This window comes from Lissotriton vulgaris, chromosome 5 (genome assembly GCF_964263255.1).
Source record: "Lissotriton vulgaris chromosome 5, aLisVul1.2, whole genome shotgun sequence".
Lineage (NCBI taxonomy): Eukaryota > Metazoa > Chordata > Amphibia > Caudata > Salamandridae > Lissotriton > Lissotriton vulgaris.
The window spans coordinates 95,667,869-95,683,814 of record NC_141693.1 but is presented as its reverse complement, the minus strand read 5'-3'; the positions used below and the strand labels follow the sequence as shown (position 1 = coordinate 95,683,814).

At 49.9% G+C, this 15,946-nt stretch overlaps 1 protein-coding gene across 1 annotated transcript in view; it reads left to right on the top strand.

The window, feature by feature from the left end:
* LOC147710286 (carboxyl-terminal PDZ ligand of neuronal nitric oxide synthase protein-like) overlaps nt 1–15,946 on the top strand; it is a 270,013-nt gene that overhangs the window by 234,597 nt on the left and 19,470 nt on the right. The window contains exon 9 of the mRNA XM_086920962.1: nt 13,818–13,983. Within this exon, the coding sequence (XP_086777088.1) occupies nt 13,818–13,983 (166 nt within the window). The remainder of the gene's footprint in view (nt 1–13,817; nt 13,984–15,946) is intronic.

Here is a 15,946-nt window from a genome sequence, read left to right as displayed (position 1 = left end):
TGCGTTTTTATTATCCTGCTTAAAATGTCTTTGTTTGCCTCTTCACATTTAAGTTTTCGCACCTTTTTTCCTGGGTGATGACCGTAAGATTCGAGTTTATGGCTGTAATGTTCTCTCTTTCCCTCTTCAAGTACACGCTGAGCCAGTGGAAGGTGAGTAACTCTCGTTTATTTAATTGTATAAATCACTACAGAGCTTAGGGCGCCGAGCGTCTAACTATCACCGCTCCGGTCGCCAACTGCCGCTTTTCTCCTTCGCGCCTTTCACCCCCGACACACTGCGCATGCGTGCGCCTCCTGCTCTAGTCTATGGCGTGACGCGTCATCGCGCACACGCTCATAGACTAGAGCGCATACCACATATCTCCCCCCTTTAATATAAACAACAAAACATTCCCCCCAGCAGGTTAAGAGTCCCTCACAGGCGTATGAGTCTATGGTGGGGCACCTAGGGAGGTGGCACCAAAAGCTAGTGTCCCTCCATCACAAAGTCTCTATAGCGAGAGGGCACAGTGACTGCCCTTCCGCTGCGGGTGTGTCTTACCGGCATGTTCTCTCTTCCTTCTGTCTCTCCTTGGGACCTCTCATCTTCTCTCCCATCAGCTCTCTGCTCTGCATTCACCGGTGCGCCATCTCCGTCAGTAGGCACTGCTCCCGGGCCATCCATCTCAGTGTCCTCACCTACACTTTCCCCACAGTCTCCTGTGTTGTGCCCCACTTGGGGTCTTGCTTCCTGTAAGTCCATCCGTCTCTCGTCCTCTTCAGACTTGGGCCATACTATTATTTTATTGACTCTGGCCATGCGGTCTTGCGACCAGACCTTGCCGTCACTGAGAAGAGCCGCCCTGCCTCGTACCTCCTGAACTTGTAGGGGCCGGCTGAACTTGCTTTCGCCTTTCTTTTGTAGGGTAGGGAGTTTAACCCTGACCCATTCCCCTTCTTCCAGCACGGTTTCCTTTGTGTTGCGTCGCTTGTCATAGTGTGCTGCGTAGATCTTCTGGGCCTTCTCCAGATTGTGCTGCACCACCGCTGGGGACCACTTGCTGGTGATGGTCTTCTCCCTCCATGCAACGTTGTCCCGGGTGAAGGGATGCCGTCCTCTTAGCACTTGGAACGGACTGTACCCCACCACTGAGGGCGTGATCCGGTAGGCCCATAGCATGCTCATTACTTCCACTTCCCAGTCCTTTCCTTGTGATATGGCTGCCTGAATGGAGCCCATGAGCACCCGATTGAACCTTTCGACCTGGCCGTTGCATGCCGGATGATAAACGGCCGTGTGTTTCACCTCAATCCCATTCCTTTTCATATATCGACCCCACTTGTCTGATACAAATTGTGGTCCGTTGTCACTGAGAATGGACTTGGGTATACCCTCTCGTAGGAACACCGATGTCAGGAATCTCAATATAGTGTCAGTGTCCATTGACTCTTGTATGTCCACTTCAGGCCATTTGGAATACTTGTCCATTATCACACATATGTATTTATTCACCCCTCTACTGTCTAGGACGGGTCCCAGAATGTCTATAGCCACATCCTCCCAGGGGCCTTGCGGGGTGTCAAACTTCCCCAATGCAGGTCTGAGTGGGCGGAGCACCTTGTCCGCTCCTTGACACTGCCCGCACTCCCGCACTTGTCTCTCTATGTGGGCATCCATTCCTGGCCACCAGTACATCTGCTTGACCAACGCCTTGGTCTTCACTATGCCCAAATGTCCCTCGTGCAGTAACTTCAACAGCCTGGGTATCAGTGTCACTGGGGGCACAACACGTTCTCCTCTGTACAAGAATATTCCCGAATCGCTCAGGGACAATTCCTCTCTCATCTCATAGAATCGTCGCACTCCCTCCGTGAGCTTCTTTTTGTCCGGCCAGCCCGACGTGAGGTGTCTCCTTACTTCCACCTTCTCCTCATCTAGCTCGTAGGCCGCCTTCCATTCCTGTGCACTAATCGACATCTCGTGATCCTCCATGCTGGCCACCATCTCCTCTTTGTCTGGGGCCTCCTCCGGCGCTTCCTCCATCGCAGCAGCCCGGCTGAGAAAATCAGCCACCTTGTTTTGCGTGCCTGGAAGATATTCTACGTCGTAGGTGTAATCCAGCAGCTTCAAGGTCATTTTGGCGATTCTTGGGGTCGCTGTGTCATGGCCCGAGGACGTCAACACTTTGATAAGCGGCTTGTGATCCGTTTGAAGCTTGAATCTTGTGCCCCATATGAACTGCCGAAACTTGTTTAGGGCCCACGTGACCGCCAGCATCTCCTTTTCGATTACGCTGTACCTTTGTTCCGTCGGAGAGAGCGCACGGGACGCAAAACTGATCGTTTCCTTGGATCCATCATCTCTTTCCTGCGCCAACACCGCCCCTAAGCCCTTGTCGCTTGCATCTGTCGTCACTATGGTCTTGCCGGTGGGGACGTACCCTTGCAGTGGGATGGCTTGGCTGATGCAGTCTTTTACTGTCTCAAATTCGGATTGAGCCTCTGCGTCCCATTCGAATTTTGCATTGTTTCTGATTAGTTGTCTCATCCTGTAGGTCCGAGTGGCAAAATGTCTGACAAACTTGCTGTAATACTCGGCCATTCCAAGGAATGACCGCACTTCCTCTTTGGTTGCTGGGGCTTTGGCATCCCTTATCGCCTTCACATTTTGTTCTTTCGGCGAGATGCCGTATGTTCCTATTTCGTGTCCTAAGTAGGTCACTGAGTGAGTCCCAATTCTACATTTGCTCCATTCCGCTGTTAAGCCCTTCCCTTGCAACACTCCTAGGACTCGATGCAGTTTCTTGTCGTGCTCTCCCTTGTCGGAGCCCATCACTAAAATGTCATCTTGAAAATACTGCACCCCCGAGATGTCCTTAAACAGCCTGTGCATGAGCTTCTGGAAAACGGCCGCGACGGATGCCAAGCCAAAGGGCATTCTCCGGAATTGGTAGCATCCGAAGGGTGTTATGAAGGATGTGTACTTCCTACTTGACGGATGCAGTTCTATTTGGTAATATGCTGACGTGAGGTCTATTGTGGAAAAGTGGGTTATGCCTTTCGTTCTCACCAGCATCTCCTTGATCCTGGGGAGCGGGAATCTCTCCACGATGAGGTTTTTGTTGAGCTCTCTGAGGTCCACACAGAGCCGGACCTTACCATTCAGTTTCTTGACCACCACCAAGGGCGATAGCCATTCCGCACTGTCCACTGGCTCGATGATGCCTTGTTCTTCCAACATCAGCAATTCCTGTTGCACCGCTTCACTCGTGGATATGGGTATGTTCCGGACCTTGTGGACAACTGGTACTGCCCCCTCCTTAAGGACTATTTTATGTACGAATTTGTCCAGTTTGCCGACCGTGCCCTCAAAGACCTTGGGGTATGCCGCTTTCCAGTCCTCATCTTTCGAGAGGGGCCATTCATCTGTTAACAGTATTTGCTCTTTCCCTCCTGGATTGAGTATGATGCCGAGATCTCCTGCATCTCTCCATCCCAACACCGATGGGCCCTTCTCCGCTACGTATAGGGTGCACGTGGCCGACCGTCCTCTGAATTCGAACACGAAGTCCCGGCACCCCACCAGGGGGATGGAATCCTCTGTATACGAGATGGGTCTGATGTCCGGCGGCATTAGATCGGGCCCCACAACCGGTGCGAAGTCCTCTTCCCATATCGATCTTTGCACGATGGTCCAGGGGGACCCTGAATCGACGGCCACATGTACCTTCACACCCCCGATGAGCATGTCCGTGCGGGGCTTATCTCTTCGCTTCCCTGCTACATCCAGTACCTGGTCCTCTATGCACAGAACCAAATCATCTTCTTCCGGGTCTTCTTCCTCACTCAAGTTCGCTGTGGCAGAGTCGATACACTTGACGGTGGACTTCGACCCTTTCTTCCGACACACCTTTTCGAAATGGCCGGTCAGACCACAGAACGAGCACCGGGCGCGGAACGCGGGACAACGTCTGTCCTGCGCCGAGTGCGCTGCACTGCCGCATCTGTAACACGCAAATTTGTTACCAGGACTGGAGCGGGCCATCTGTTTTCCAGTTCCTCTTGTGTCCTTCCTCTGGTCTCCATAAGTGCTTTTGGGCTTGCTGGACTGTGGTGCCTCGTCAATCTTGTTGATCATCTGCCTCGGCCCACTTTCCCTTTTTGCCGCGTCGGCACCTCGCTTAGACATTTCTGCCTTCTTGACCATCGCCACCACTTCTTTAAGGGACGTCTCGTTCATCGCCCATAACTTGTCCTGGACCGCTCTGCTGGTGGTGTGCATCGCGATTTGGTCTTTAATGTATTCATCCTGCAGGGCCCCATACCGACACGTGATAGCTAGGCGTCGGAGTGCCGCCACGTAGTCATCAATGGATTCTCCCGCCTCTTGTTTTCTCTGTTGGAAATTATAGCGGTCTATGGAGACACAAACTGCCGGGCGGTAGTGGCTGTCCAGGTCGTCCAGTGCATTTATAAAGACATCTGTCTCCGCTGCGCCTCTCTCCTTGGGTACCAGATTCTTGAACACCCTTACCCCTTCTGGGCCTAAGTTGTGGAGCAACAGTCTCTTTTTCCTTTCCGGCGTGTATTCCCCTTCACTTTCATCTCCGAGGGCCTCTATGTAGTTGAGAAAGTACTCTTTCCAGTCCTTCCATTTTAATTGGGGTTCTCCCGGCCTGGGTAGGAAAGGGACGGGTGCCATCAGGGCTGAAGCTTGATTCGCCATTCTGACGTCGCCTCTAGGGTCTCCCTCCTGGGCCCTTCGTTGGGTAGGCTCACCGGATGCTCCTGCGCTCTCTGCCGTGTCGCCTTGGCCCCTTGGACTACCTGGGGTATTGTCCCTCGCACTTTGCGCGGTTTGCTCGGTCTTCCCCCCGTCCTCTAGCTTGGGGGTGTCTCCCTTGGTTGCCAGGGTGCTGGCTGAGGGCCCCTGGTGTCTTGGGCAGCACTAACCTGACTATGGAGTCGGTGTTAGGGTCTGTACCGTGCTGCTGCGCTGCTGCCACGCCCTTAGCTCTTCCTGTAGGTGTCCTGCCTTGCTGGCTCGTGCGTGGGGTTTGCAGGGGGTGATTGTTGTTGTCTTCTGCGCCTGGTGGTGTTCAGATGCCAGCCTCGTCGCCACTGTAATGTTCTCTCTTTCCCTCTTCAAGTACACGCTGAGCCAGTGGAAGGTGAGTAACTCTCGTTTATTTAATTGTATAAATCACTACAGAGCTTAGGGCGCCGAGCGTCTAACTATCACCGCTCCGGTCGCCAACTGCCGCTTTTCTCCTTCGCGCCTTTCACCCCCGACACACTGCGCATGCGTGCGCCTCCTGCTCTAGTCTATGGCGTGACGCGTCATCGCGCACACGCTCATAGACTAGAGCGCATACCACAATGGCGCATGTTAATATGTTACTGATAGCTGCCGATTGGTCCTGGTTGTGTGTGACATCCGCAGCCTGCCCTGGATCTTTGGCTCACCCTGCTGTGAAGCCTGGGAACTTTAGTTTCACTTTTGGCATTGTAGGTACACGAATCCCGGCCTGAAAATAGTTTCATGAGGAAGAGGCGGTTCTGGCGGAAGATGTCACAAATGAATTGAATCCTCTTGTTGATACTTAAGAAGCCTGCATTGACTCTTGTCGTGGGATTGACTATCACTATCCTCTTTCGGACTTCTGCAGCTCTGAACTTTTAAAAAGACATCTGATACGGCATTCCAAAACACTTTAATACTTGGAATTTTTTTTACCGTGCTTGCGTCATCAGGCACAGACTCATTTCATTCTTTTTTTCATAGTCTGAGGCATCTGCCTTTATTAGAAGTGCTTCATAGGGTCGTAGTGTTATTTGCCGTTTCACGAATTGCAATTTTTTTACTGATTCAATTTAGGTGAAGCTGGCAATCTTAAAACTCTATTTTCATTGTTTGATTTTCGAATTCCCTATTCCTCAGTGCTTTCCCTTCTCTGGTGCTCATCAGATAAAAAAATTAAATAGGTGGGAACGGCAGCTCGTGCAAGAGACACTTAAGTCCCAAATCACAAACTTTGTCCCGCGCTACTCATTCAGGAAAAACGATGTAAGCATGACATACATAAGGATTTCTAACAGCTGTGCAGTTCTGTCAATGGAAGAACAGGTTGATGTGATATTTACAGTGTATCACACTGTTATGGAGTTAACAGTCTAGTAGTTGGGGTGGGAGGAGCTAGGTGGGCAGAGGGGAAGAGGTGGGGTCCAGACAGGAAAGGGTCAGATAGTGTAGGGACGGGGACCGAGCCTGTTGTGAAATAAAGAGCTCGTTAAGATTCAGTCTGTGTCCGTGTGTATACTTAGAAGGGGACACGACAGCTGGCGACGAGGGTGGGATGCAACTATAAACCCACCAGAACGAGCCCCGTCCCGCAGCGTAGAGCGCCCAGAGCTCCGCTGTGACCGTGGTCCCGAGGCGCCACGGAAGAGCCCCGACGTGACGAAGGGAAGTCTGAGTGTGACCAGGCGGTCCTCAGAGCGTGGGAAGGAGAACAGACGGTGCGCCGAACGAGGGCGCCGAAAAATAGGACAGATCGCGCTGGACGCGCGAAGCCCGCCAGGATCGTAGGCAGGGCGCCAGAGGAAAGGTGCCGGTCGCGCTGGAGGCGCGAGACCCGCCCGACGACGCGACGAACCGTGAGTGAAAGTCGGGAGCCCACTCCGACAGTGCCCCAACTCACCGTGTGACATTGTGCAGGAAGCTGACGCGCGAAGCATAGCGCCAGGTCGGCGCGCGCGTAACAAGGAAGCAGCGCCCCCCCCCACCGCGTGAACTTACCTAAAAGCGGCAACCGGCAGCCACCTGCAGGCGCGAGCTCAGTGGTACAGCGACGCATGAATGCCCTGAGAGAGAGCAAGAGAGAGCCACGTGTCTTGCCGAAGGGAGCGGCCATTTTAAGGTCAGGCAGCTCTAAGGACAGGCTCCATCAGAATTGAGGGCGGCCATCTTTGGGTCAGGCGGACCATTCAAATAAGCACTGGCAGCCCCAAATTGTTACAGTAGAGAGTGGACAGTGAGCAATCAGTGCCACGTGAGCGCAGCAAGGGACCAACAAGCATTGGCACCTACCGTAAAAAGTAAAGGGAGCGGACACCAGCAGCTGCGATCAAGGTCAAGCATCAGGACTGAAACCTCACCACCAAGATGTCCGACCCTCCCGCGCAAGCCGCGCAAGACGCTCCCGCCAAAAAGGAGATCAAAGGCACGCACCTGCGAGCGCCAGAACCCCTAACAATCACGACAGGGAGCAGCATGGGCCTCAAATGGCAGGAATGGCTGGAGGACTTTGAGGATTACGTTGTAGGCTCTAGAATCGAGACAGACGAGGACAAAATAATAACCCTTCGCAATCTAGGAGGGCGCGAGATCAGTAAGATAGTGCGAGAGATCCCAACCGCCGACAGTGACACCTACATCAAAGTAAAAGACATACTGAACAACCGTTTCCTGCACAAAAGAAATGTTGATTATGAGCGACACAAGTTCCACCAACAGCGCCAGGACAAGGATGAGCCACTAACGTCCTTCATACACCGACTGAGGTGCCAGTCCCAGTACTGTGACTTCGCAAACTTCTCGCCGGATGCGGCCATCAAGTCCCAAATATTCTCAGGATGCCATTCAGAATCACTGAGGCGAAGACTACTAAGGAAGCCACAAGAGTTGGCGGAAATCGAGGAGAACTCACGAATATATGACCAAGCCGAAGAGAATGCGGCGGACATCGAAGTGAAGCCCAGCACTAGCCGAGAACACGCCAACCGTGTCTCCGACCGACGACATGGACGACAGGACTACAGAAGCAACCCGCGTGACAGATCACGCCGATCCAGATTCTCACCCAGACGCCGAACAGACCACCGGCCAAGAGATTCCGAGAGGAGAGACCGACGACCCGAACGCACAAGACGGTGCTACAGGTGCGGGTATGACTACCCTCACATCGACTCATGCCCTGCCATGGGCCAACGCTGCCGAAAATGCGGACGATCCAATCATTTCGAGGCCATGTGCAGTGACTACCACCGAGAGAAACGTGGCGGCAATGACCGACGCGCCAGCCAGCAAAGATCTTCAAGGACAGAGACCACACGGCACCACGTCAGAGCCATTCAGGGTGAACCCGACCGATCCCCGGCGTCATCTCACTCCAGTCGCGAATCCAGACGTTCCAGATGGGATCGCCGATCTCCCTCGAGAGAGTCCAGGTCTTCCTCATCCAGGCGATCGGTCTACACCACCGAGTATGTCAACATTGCTGACAACGATCAGCTCAAACGCTACCCACGGCTTGATATCATGGTGGGCAACCATGCAGCGAAATTCGTCATGGACAGTGGCGCATCCCTTAACTACATCTCCGTTGCTGAACACGAGCGCATGGTTCCTAAACCTCATCTGCGCTTTGCACCCGTCCGGGTATACACCTGGATGTCAAGAAAACCACTCCTGTGCCTAGGAAAGTTCGACACCACCCTCACGCACGGCGGCATCACCATCCCAGCCGTCATACACGTCATCAAAGGACCCGATGCCGACTGCTTACTAAGCCTTCCGACTGCCGAGCGCCTGCGCCTCGTGCACATCCTCTTCAATGTGAACGACAGCTCCAACCACGCCGCAAAATTTCCATCTCTGTTCCAGGGCCTGGGCAAACTAAAAGGTCGGCAAGTACATCTACATATCAACGAGCGTGTCACACCGATTGCTCAACATCCGCGGCGAGTGCCGTTTCATCTGCAATCCGCAGTGGCTCAAGAGCTGCAAGACCTCCTGGATGCTGACATCATTGAACGCACCGAAGGACCCACTCCCTGGGCGTCACCGGTGGTCATCGTGCCAAAAAAGGGAACCACCGGCAAAGTCCGCCTCTGTGTAGACATGCGCCTGCCGAACACGGCAATCGAGAGGGAAAGACACCCCGGCCCACACCTGAGCGACATGATTGCGGCACTCAACGGAGCGACGGTCTTTTCCAAGCTGGACCTCAACAAGGGCTACCACCAGCTGGAGCTGGATGACAGCTCTCGCCCCATTACCACTTTTGCCACGCATCTTGGCCTCTTCCGATATAAGCGCCTCAGCTTTGGCGTCTCCTCGGCACCCGAAATTTTCCAAGAAACAATACGCCTGATCATCCACCATATCCCAAATTCACTCAACTACAGTGATGACATTCTGGTGTACGGCACAAACCTCCGAGAACATGACATTGCCCTTGATCGTGTCTGCCAGGCTCTGATGGACGCAAACCTGACTCTTAATAAGGACAAATGCGAGTTCCACCAGTCAACTCTGAAATTCTTCGGGCACATTTTTTCGTCCAACGGCATGAAACCCGATCCAGACAAGGTAGCTGTACTCAACAACACCAAAAGCCCAGCTGATGTAAACGATCTACGCTCCTTTCTCGGGATGGCGAGCTATTGTGCTCGGTACATTCGCGACTACGCCACCATAAGTCACCCACTGCGGCTCCTCACGAAGGCCAACCAGCCCTTCAACTGGACCCCGGACTGCGAGCGCGCCTTCAGAGACATCAAACAGGCGGTGGAATCGTCTGACTGTTTGTCCTACTTCAACCCCAGACGGAAGACAGAGATCACCGTTGATGCCAGTCCGGTGGGCTTAGGGGCGATCCTGGCTCAGTACGACGACGATTCGGAACAACGGAGGATCATCGCCTACGCCAGCCGCAGCCTCACCGATCCGGAAAGGAAGTATTCCCAGCCTGAAAAGGAGAGCCTGGCGGTCGTGTGGGCGTGCGAGCATTTCCACATCTTCATCTATGGGAAGCACTTCACGCTCATTACTGACCACCAGGCACTCGTGACCATCTACGGGAATCCAAAAAGCAAGATGCCCCCCAGGATCGAGCGGTGGGGCCTCCGACTGCAGGAGTACACGTTTACCATCATTCACAAACCGGGGAAGGGAGAAAACCCGGCTGATTACATGTCCCGCCACCCCCGGGACTCTGCAGTGACAACTTCATCCATAGCAGAGGAATACATTCATTTCGTGTCAAGTCATGCCCGCCCTCCAGCCGTACCAATGCACACCATCCGGGAAGCAACCAACAAGGACGCTGTTCTACAGACCGTGATGAAACGCATACTATCCAACAAGTGGAGACATAATCCGCAAGATGAAGAAGAGAATCCAGATGTTAGGAGTGAGCTCCGGGCTTTCCGACACATCTCTGATGAACTCTCAATAACCGAAGATGGCCTCCTTCTAAGGGACCACCGGATAGTCATCCCAGCCATCCTGAGACAAGGAGTAGTCGACCTAGCACATGAGGGTCATCGAGGGGTCGTATGCACCAAGAGAGCACTTGGAGAGCGTGTCTGGTTCCCCGCTCTAGACCAGATAGTCGAGAACACTCTGAAGGATTGTCATCCCTATCAGCTAACCAGCCCCAGCCCTCCGCCTGCACCACTTCAGATGACCCCACTACCTGACGGAGTGTGGCAAGAAGTCGCAATGGATTTCTACGGGCCTCTACAGTCAGGGAAGTATGTGGTCGTCATCGTGGATGAATATTCCCGATTCCCAGTGGCTCAGTTTATCTCCTCCACCAACGCCACCTGTACTCTCAAAGTACTGGAGGAGGTTTTCGCAACCTGGGGTGTTCCCAGAATCGTCAAAACGGACAATGGACCCCCGTTCAACGGGCATGAATTCAGTGACTTCGCGAAACAGATGGACTTCCAGCACCGCAGGGTCACCCCACTCTGGCCGCAAGCCAACGGGACCGTTGAACGATTCATGTCTACCATCAAGAAAACCTTCCAACAGGCCACTGCCGAAAAAAGGGATCTGCAAGCGGCACTGAATGAAGTCCTCTGTGCTTACAGAACCACTCCTCACTCCACGACGGGCGTCTGCCCTGCCACTCTCATGCTTGGGAGGACACCGAGAACTCGGATCCCAACCTGGGAGGGAGCGCTAAAGAAACCTCTATCAGACCACCAGATCAAGGACATGGCTGCCACAGATCAGTACCACAAGGAGAAGATGAAAGACCATGCTGATCTCAAACGGAGGGCACGGTCACCCTCCCTCAAGGAAGGTGAAAGGGTCTTTGTTAAACAAGAGCAGCGCCAGAAAACTGACTGTCGTTTCAAAGACGAGCCCCTCACGATCGTGCAGCAAAAGGGCACCATGGTGACCGCTAAATCAGAGAATAGGCGAGTCACCCGAAATGCATCCCACTTTAAGAAGTGCCCTCCTGAAAGACATGACTGCACACCTGCAGCTTCCACACTGGAGAACCCCAGTGTCCCAGAGGCTGGTGCACCTGACTCTGCACCTCCCGTGGCGCAGGAACCAGTGGTAGAGAACATTGTGTCTACACCGGCTCGACCCCGACGCCAAGTGCAGCCTCCAAAGAGATTGATCGTAGAAATGGACTAAGTTCCACTTTCGCTGTTGTTTGTTAAGAAGGGGGGAGATGTTATGGAGTTAACAGTCTAGTAGTTGGGGTGGGAGGAGCTAGGTGGGCAGAGGGGAAGAGGTGGGGTCCAGACAGGAAAGGGTCAGATAGTGTAGGGACGGGGACCGAGCCTGTTGTGAAATAAAGAGCTTGTTAAGATTCAGTCTGTGTCCGTGTGTATACTTAGAAGGGGACACGACACACACCAATCAGTTGGACTTTTTTTTTAGGTTTAGCTACAAACACCTTTAACCTTCTGGGAACCACGTGTTCTAAATTCTTTAAAAAACTACAAGAAGCATAGAGCGGGGGAGGGCTTTCTGGCAGCCTTATTCAGCCATTGGGGTTCTTGTATTTCTCATGGTTTACCATTGCTTGGATGCGCTGTCTATCAAGGCTATTCGACTCCCATTTGGTTTTGGCAATGAGACAGTTGGTAGTTGTTTTGTTAGACTGCAGATGAGACATGACATGCAGGTGGTAATTGAGACCCAGTATGTCATATTAATTGTATTTGCTTTGCTGACAAAACATTTTAATTGCGGATCTATGGTTTTTTTGTTGGGTCTTGCCTGCTGACTGCTTTAGCTGTCTGCTGTCGAAAAACGTATTGTGGGCAATACCAATATTTACAGTGGGGTTTGAGTCAGCCCATTGCTTACCTCTCATTTGCTTTCATGTCAATTTCATTGTATCTGATGGGTTGGCTTGTTCTTGTGTTTTCCCTTCCCGAATAAACCCTTCGCCATCTTTTTGAATAAATAAATGTCTTGTAGCCTTCCACTGCTTACATTTATAGAATTGTTATTGTCTTTTGCTTTTAGAACTTTGTGGCCGCAAATTATTTTTCCTGCTCTTGCCTTAGCGTCCTGACGCACATGAGTGTTGGTGTGATGACCCATGTACGTTTATACATCATCATGCTTTTTTTCCTGCCTTATGCTGTTGGACATCTGTAATAACCATTTTGTTTTATGATGTTCAACGTTATTAGCTAAACATATTGGTAAACCCAATTGATTTGCATTGGAAAAACCCAATTTTATGTTTTTGTGCCTTTACTAATGCGTGTTTAGAATACAGTGATTGGATTTATTAGGCTGTCATAAAGCCACAATGCTATTCAATATTCACCCTGCTGCTTCATTTGCCTGAATTTCCTGTTGTAATAGCATGTTGGATTTCTGCCTTTTTTTTGTTTACAAATTGAAGACATTAATGCGCAGAGGGTTTCATAAAGATGCAAAATACGTCCTGCCCCTTTGGCAATAGCAAAAACAACAGTTGATGGACAGAATGCAGAACAATGTCATACATTCACCCCAGTACAGAGATCTGGGCCTAAAACCATCGTTTTTTGCTCACCATGCTATTCCAGTTTGAACCGAGCCATACGCAAATCAGTCTGACCCTGCGCCCAATGGGAACAGTCCAGTCTGAACTGCCAGGCCAGGTCCTCCCTGGACTGGTAACAAGCATCCTAGGACTAGTTTCGATGTTTGGCAATAGCATCAACTATACAATATTATCCTGTGTAAGTCTTTTAAGTTCATCATTTACAATGCAAACTACATCTTTGACTCCTTTTCATAATACTCTTATTTGAGGGTACAACCGGACTCTAATACTCCCGGCTTCCATATGGTTTTTGCCTTTGCATCTTTATGGGACTTTCTTTCTGGAGCAACATATTTGCTTAACTATTACCAAATATTTCCCATAATCACAAGCCAGATTTATTGGCTTAGCTAGTGCTTATTTGCTGTTTTTGCTTGCGTACTTAACATAAAAGTAGCCTTTATAATTCTCTTTTCAACTACCTGTCTGAGCAAGAAATGCTGCCAACTTGTTCCTCATCACATAGTTACACTTTAGAAACGTTGCTGACAGGAACAGTGCACCAGAGTACCAGGCAGACCCTGAGAGAACATCCCATTTTTGTGGAACATGAAGGATCCTTACTCCATGGGCGATACTTAACTGGGATTTCGGCTAAATTGACGTGGTTTGGGGAGCATGTCTCCGCATATGCATCCGGTGCATCTCAACACAATTTGTCTACTCTTCAGACAATGACAAGACCTGTCATCTTGATAGTAACTCCTTCTTCTACCATGGTTTAAGATCTTTATTCTCTTAAGGACTGTACTTCACATGTTGCATGTTTTTTGCAGATCTGAAAACCAGGGTCTACATTCACCAGAGATGGTACTTGAATGACATTCACATCTTTGTGTATCTTTCAGAGTTGGCCTCAATATTCGATGTAATGTAAAATGCTTTCCCTACTGATGCAGAACACAAATGCAAATTCATATCCAGAGTATGTAATTAAGTACTATGTGTCCTAAAATATCGAATTGTGTTCTACCTACAGGTACAGTTGCTGAAAGACCAGCTGGCTGCGGAAACGTCTGCGCGTATTGAGGCTCAGGCCCGCGTACGTCAGCTGCTGTTGACCAACCGAGACTTGTTGCAACACATTTCCGTGCTAGTAAAGCAACTGAAAGAGATGGAAATTAAAGCTGAGATCAAGCAGGCAGGTAAGACTGAGCTGTGCCTAGTACAGCTACAAGACTGAATCTTAAATTGTGTAGAGAATGAGGGTTGTAGAGTAGTGAACAGAAACCCCAGAATACTAGAAGTTATCATGTGTAAGTCCATCTCTCATTTATTCATTTAATTCTCATGTTATTACTGCAAGGCCCTCAAATGGCCAAGTGAAGCTACAAATCAGTGTAAGTACAGTTATATATTGCATAATATGCTGTAAATGAAGTAATTGGAATCCAAATTCTTGATAGAAGAGGTTGGGGATTCATGTGTTTGTGGGATGGTAGAAAATTGGGTTCTTGTTGGACATGTAATGGGAGTGAGTTGTAGAGAGTGTAGTGTTGATGGCGCAGTGAGCTCCATCAACCCATAAACATTTCAGTTTTGTTGTGATTGTTGAAAGACTATGTTGGGAGGCCGACCATAAGTGTGACGTCATACCGTGCATAATAAAAGATTTAGGAAGGTGATCAGTCGTTTTGGGTTTGAGAACCAACAATGGGTTTCCATTCATGCCTTTATCTGCCATGAAGTTAGTGAAGGGATTTTAGAGTAGGGGTGATGTGACCTTAAGGTCGTAGTTGAGGTGGGTAGAGTAGTTTTCAGCTCTTTGTAATTTGTTCAAAGTTATAGACTCCATGCAAATTATCGACACAACAGAGAACATTTGCTCTAAATTTTATTAACGGGTGGATCACATTTAGTCAACCAGGGTGGAGTACAACTCTTTTTGCTGCTTCTCGTTGGAGGTTCTGCTCCGTATCGGTCCAGTGAGCACTTTGTTGCCTATCAAAGTACTTTGATTTAGCAAAAACCATAACTAGACTCTGTCACAAGTCATCCAGCCTGCAGAGACCATATGTTGGAAAATACATTAGTACCTTATATGCATTTATGGCTGTATGTTTGGAAAACATAGGGAATAAAGATTTAGAGGCAACGTCTGGCTAAGACTCTTTATTAGAAATGTCACAGTTAAATGGGATAAATCAAATATTTAAATCCTGTTCAAAATTTGTTTAAACAAGATTGTATTCCCTAATTTTTTCCCTCAGGATTTGACTAAAGTATTCAAGTGTTTTTCAGGTTTTAGTTTAATTCATTCCATATCTTTGGAGAGGAGCCAAGCTTTCAGCAATGCATAATCTCAGAGAAAATGTGACCCCTCTACTTTGTTCAGTGAATGTCTTCTTTTAAGGTCCTGGTCATGATTGGGTCTCAAAAACTGGGTTCAATTTACACACCTGTGAATTTATGATTGTGTGTTTTTTTGCAAATTAGAAGGTGCAGAGTTTGAGTCCAATTACGTGAACACACTGGAATGCGCTACAAAGTGTTAATAGAACATGTTAACACTTATTCTAAGGTGCGCAAACCAGGCTTTTAGGCAGCATGGTCCTGTAATTAGAGCCTGCTTTTGCATGCCACGTTTCGATTGAGCAAACATCTCTAATTTGATCCCAAAATGAACCTTGTTTTGGGCGCAAGTAGAGGTTTGCTTCCAACATGGGATTAACACCTGTATCACAATCAGAAGCAAACTGTAACTCTAATGATATATTTTTAATTTCAAGCCTCCATCACTCATTCGTGCGCTGGGAGTTCCTTGAACATTTACTTTGTCATACAAAGGATAATTTGCTGGGGTTCTGTTCTTAATTTGGCACCATCCCAATTCTCTGCAGAGCTCGCTTCCATCTGGGAGCTGCAAGACAACACCATGGCAACATTCTCCCACATTTCTCCTACATCAAAGGATGGGCACCAGCCATGCATTAGAAATTCTTTACTTCTGTTGCTGGCACCCACATACTTACAGCTGTAGAGTGTGGTCAGCTGAAAATTGCTGCCCCAAAGTCCAACAAGGAAGGAGCTGTGTAGGCATGCCTTCATAGTGGCTATCTGGAAAAACATTGCCACCAACTCCAGCTCTGTTTCTCATACCCAGGACAA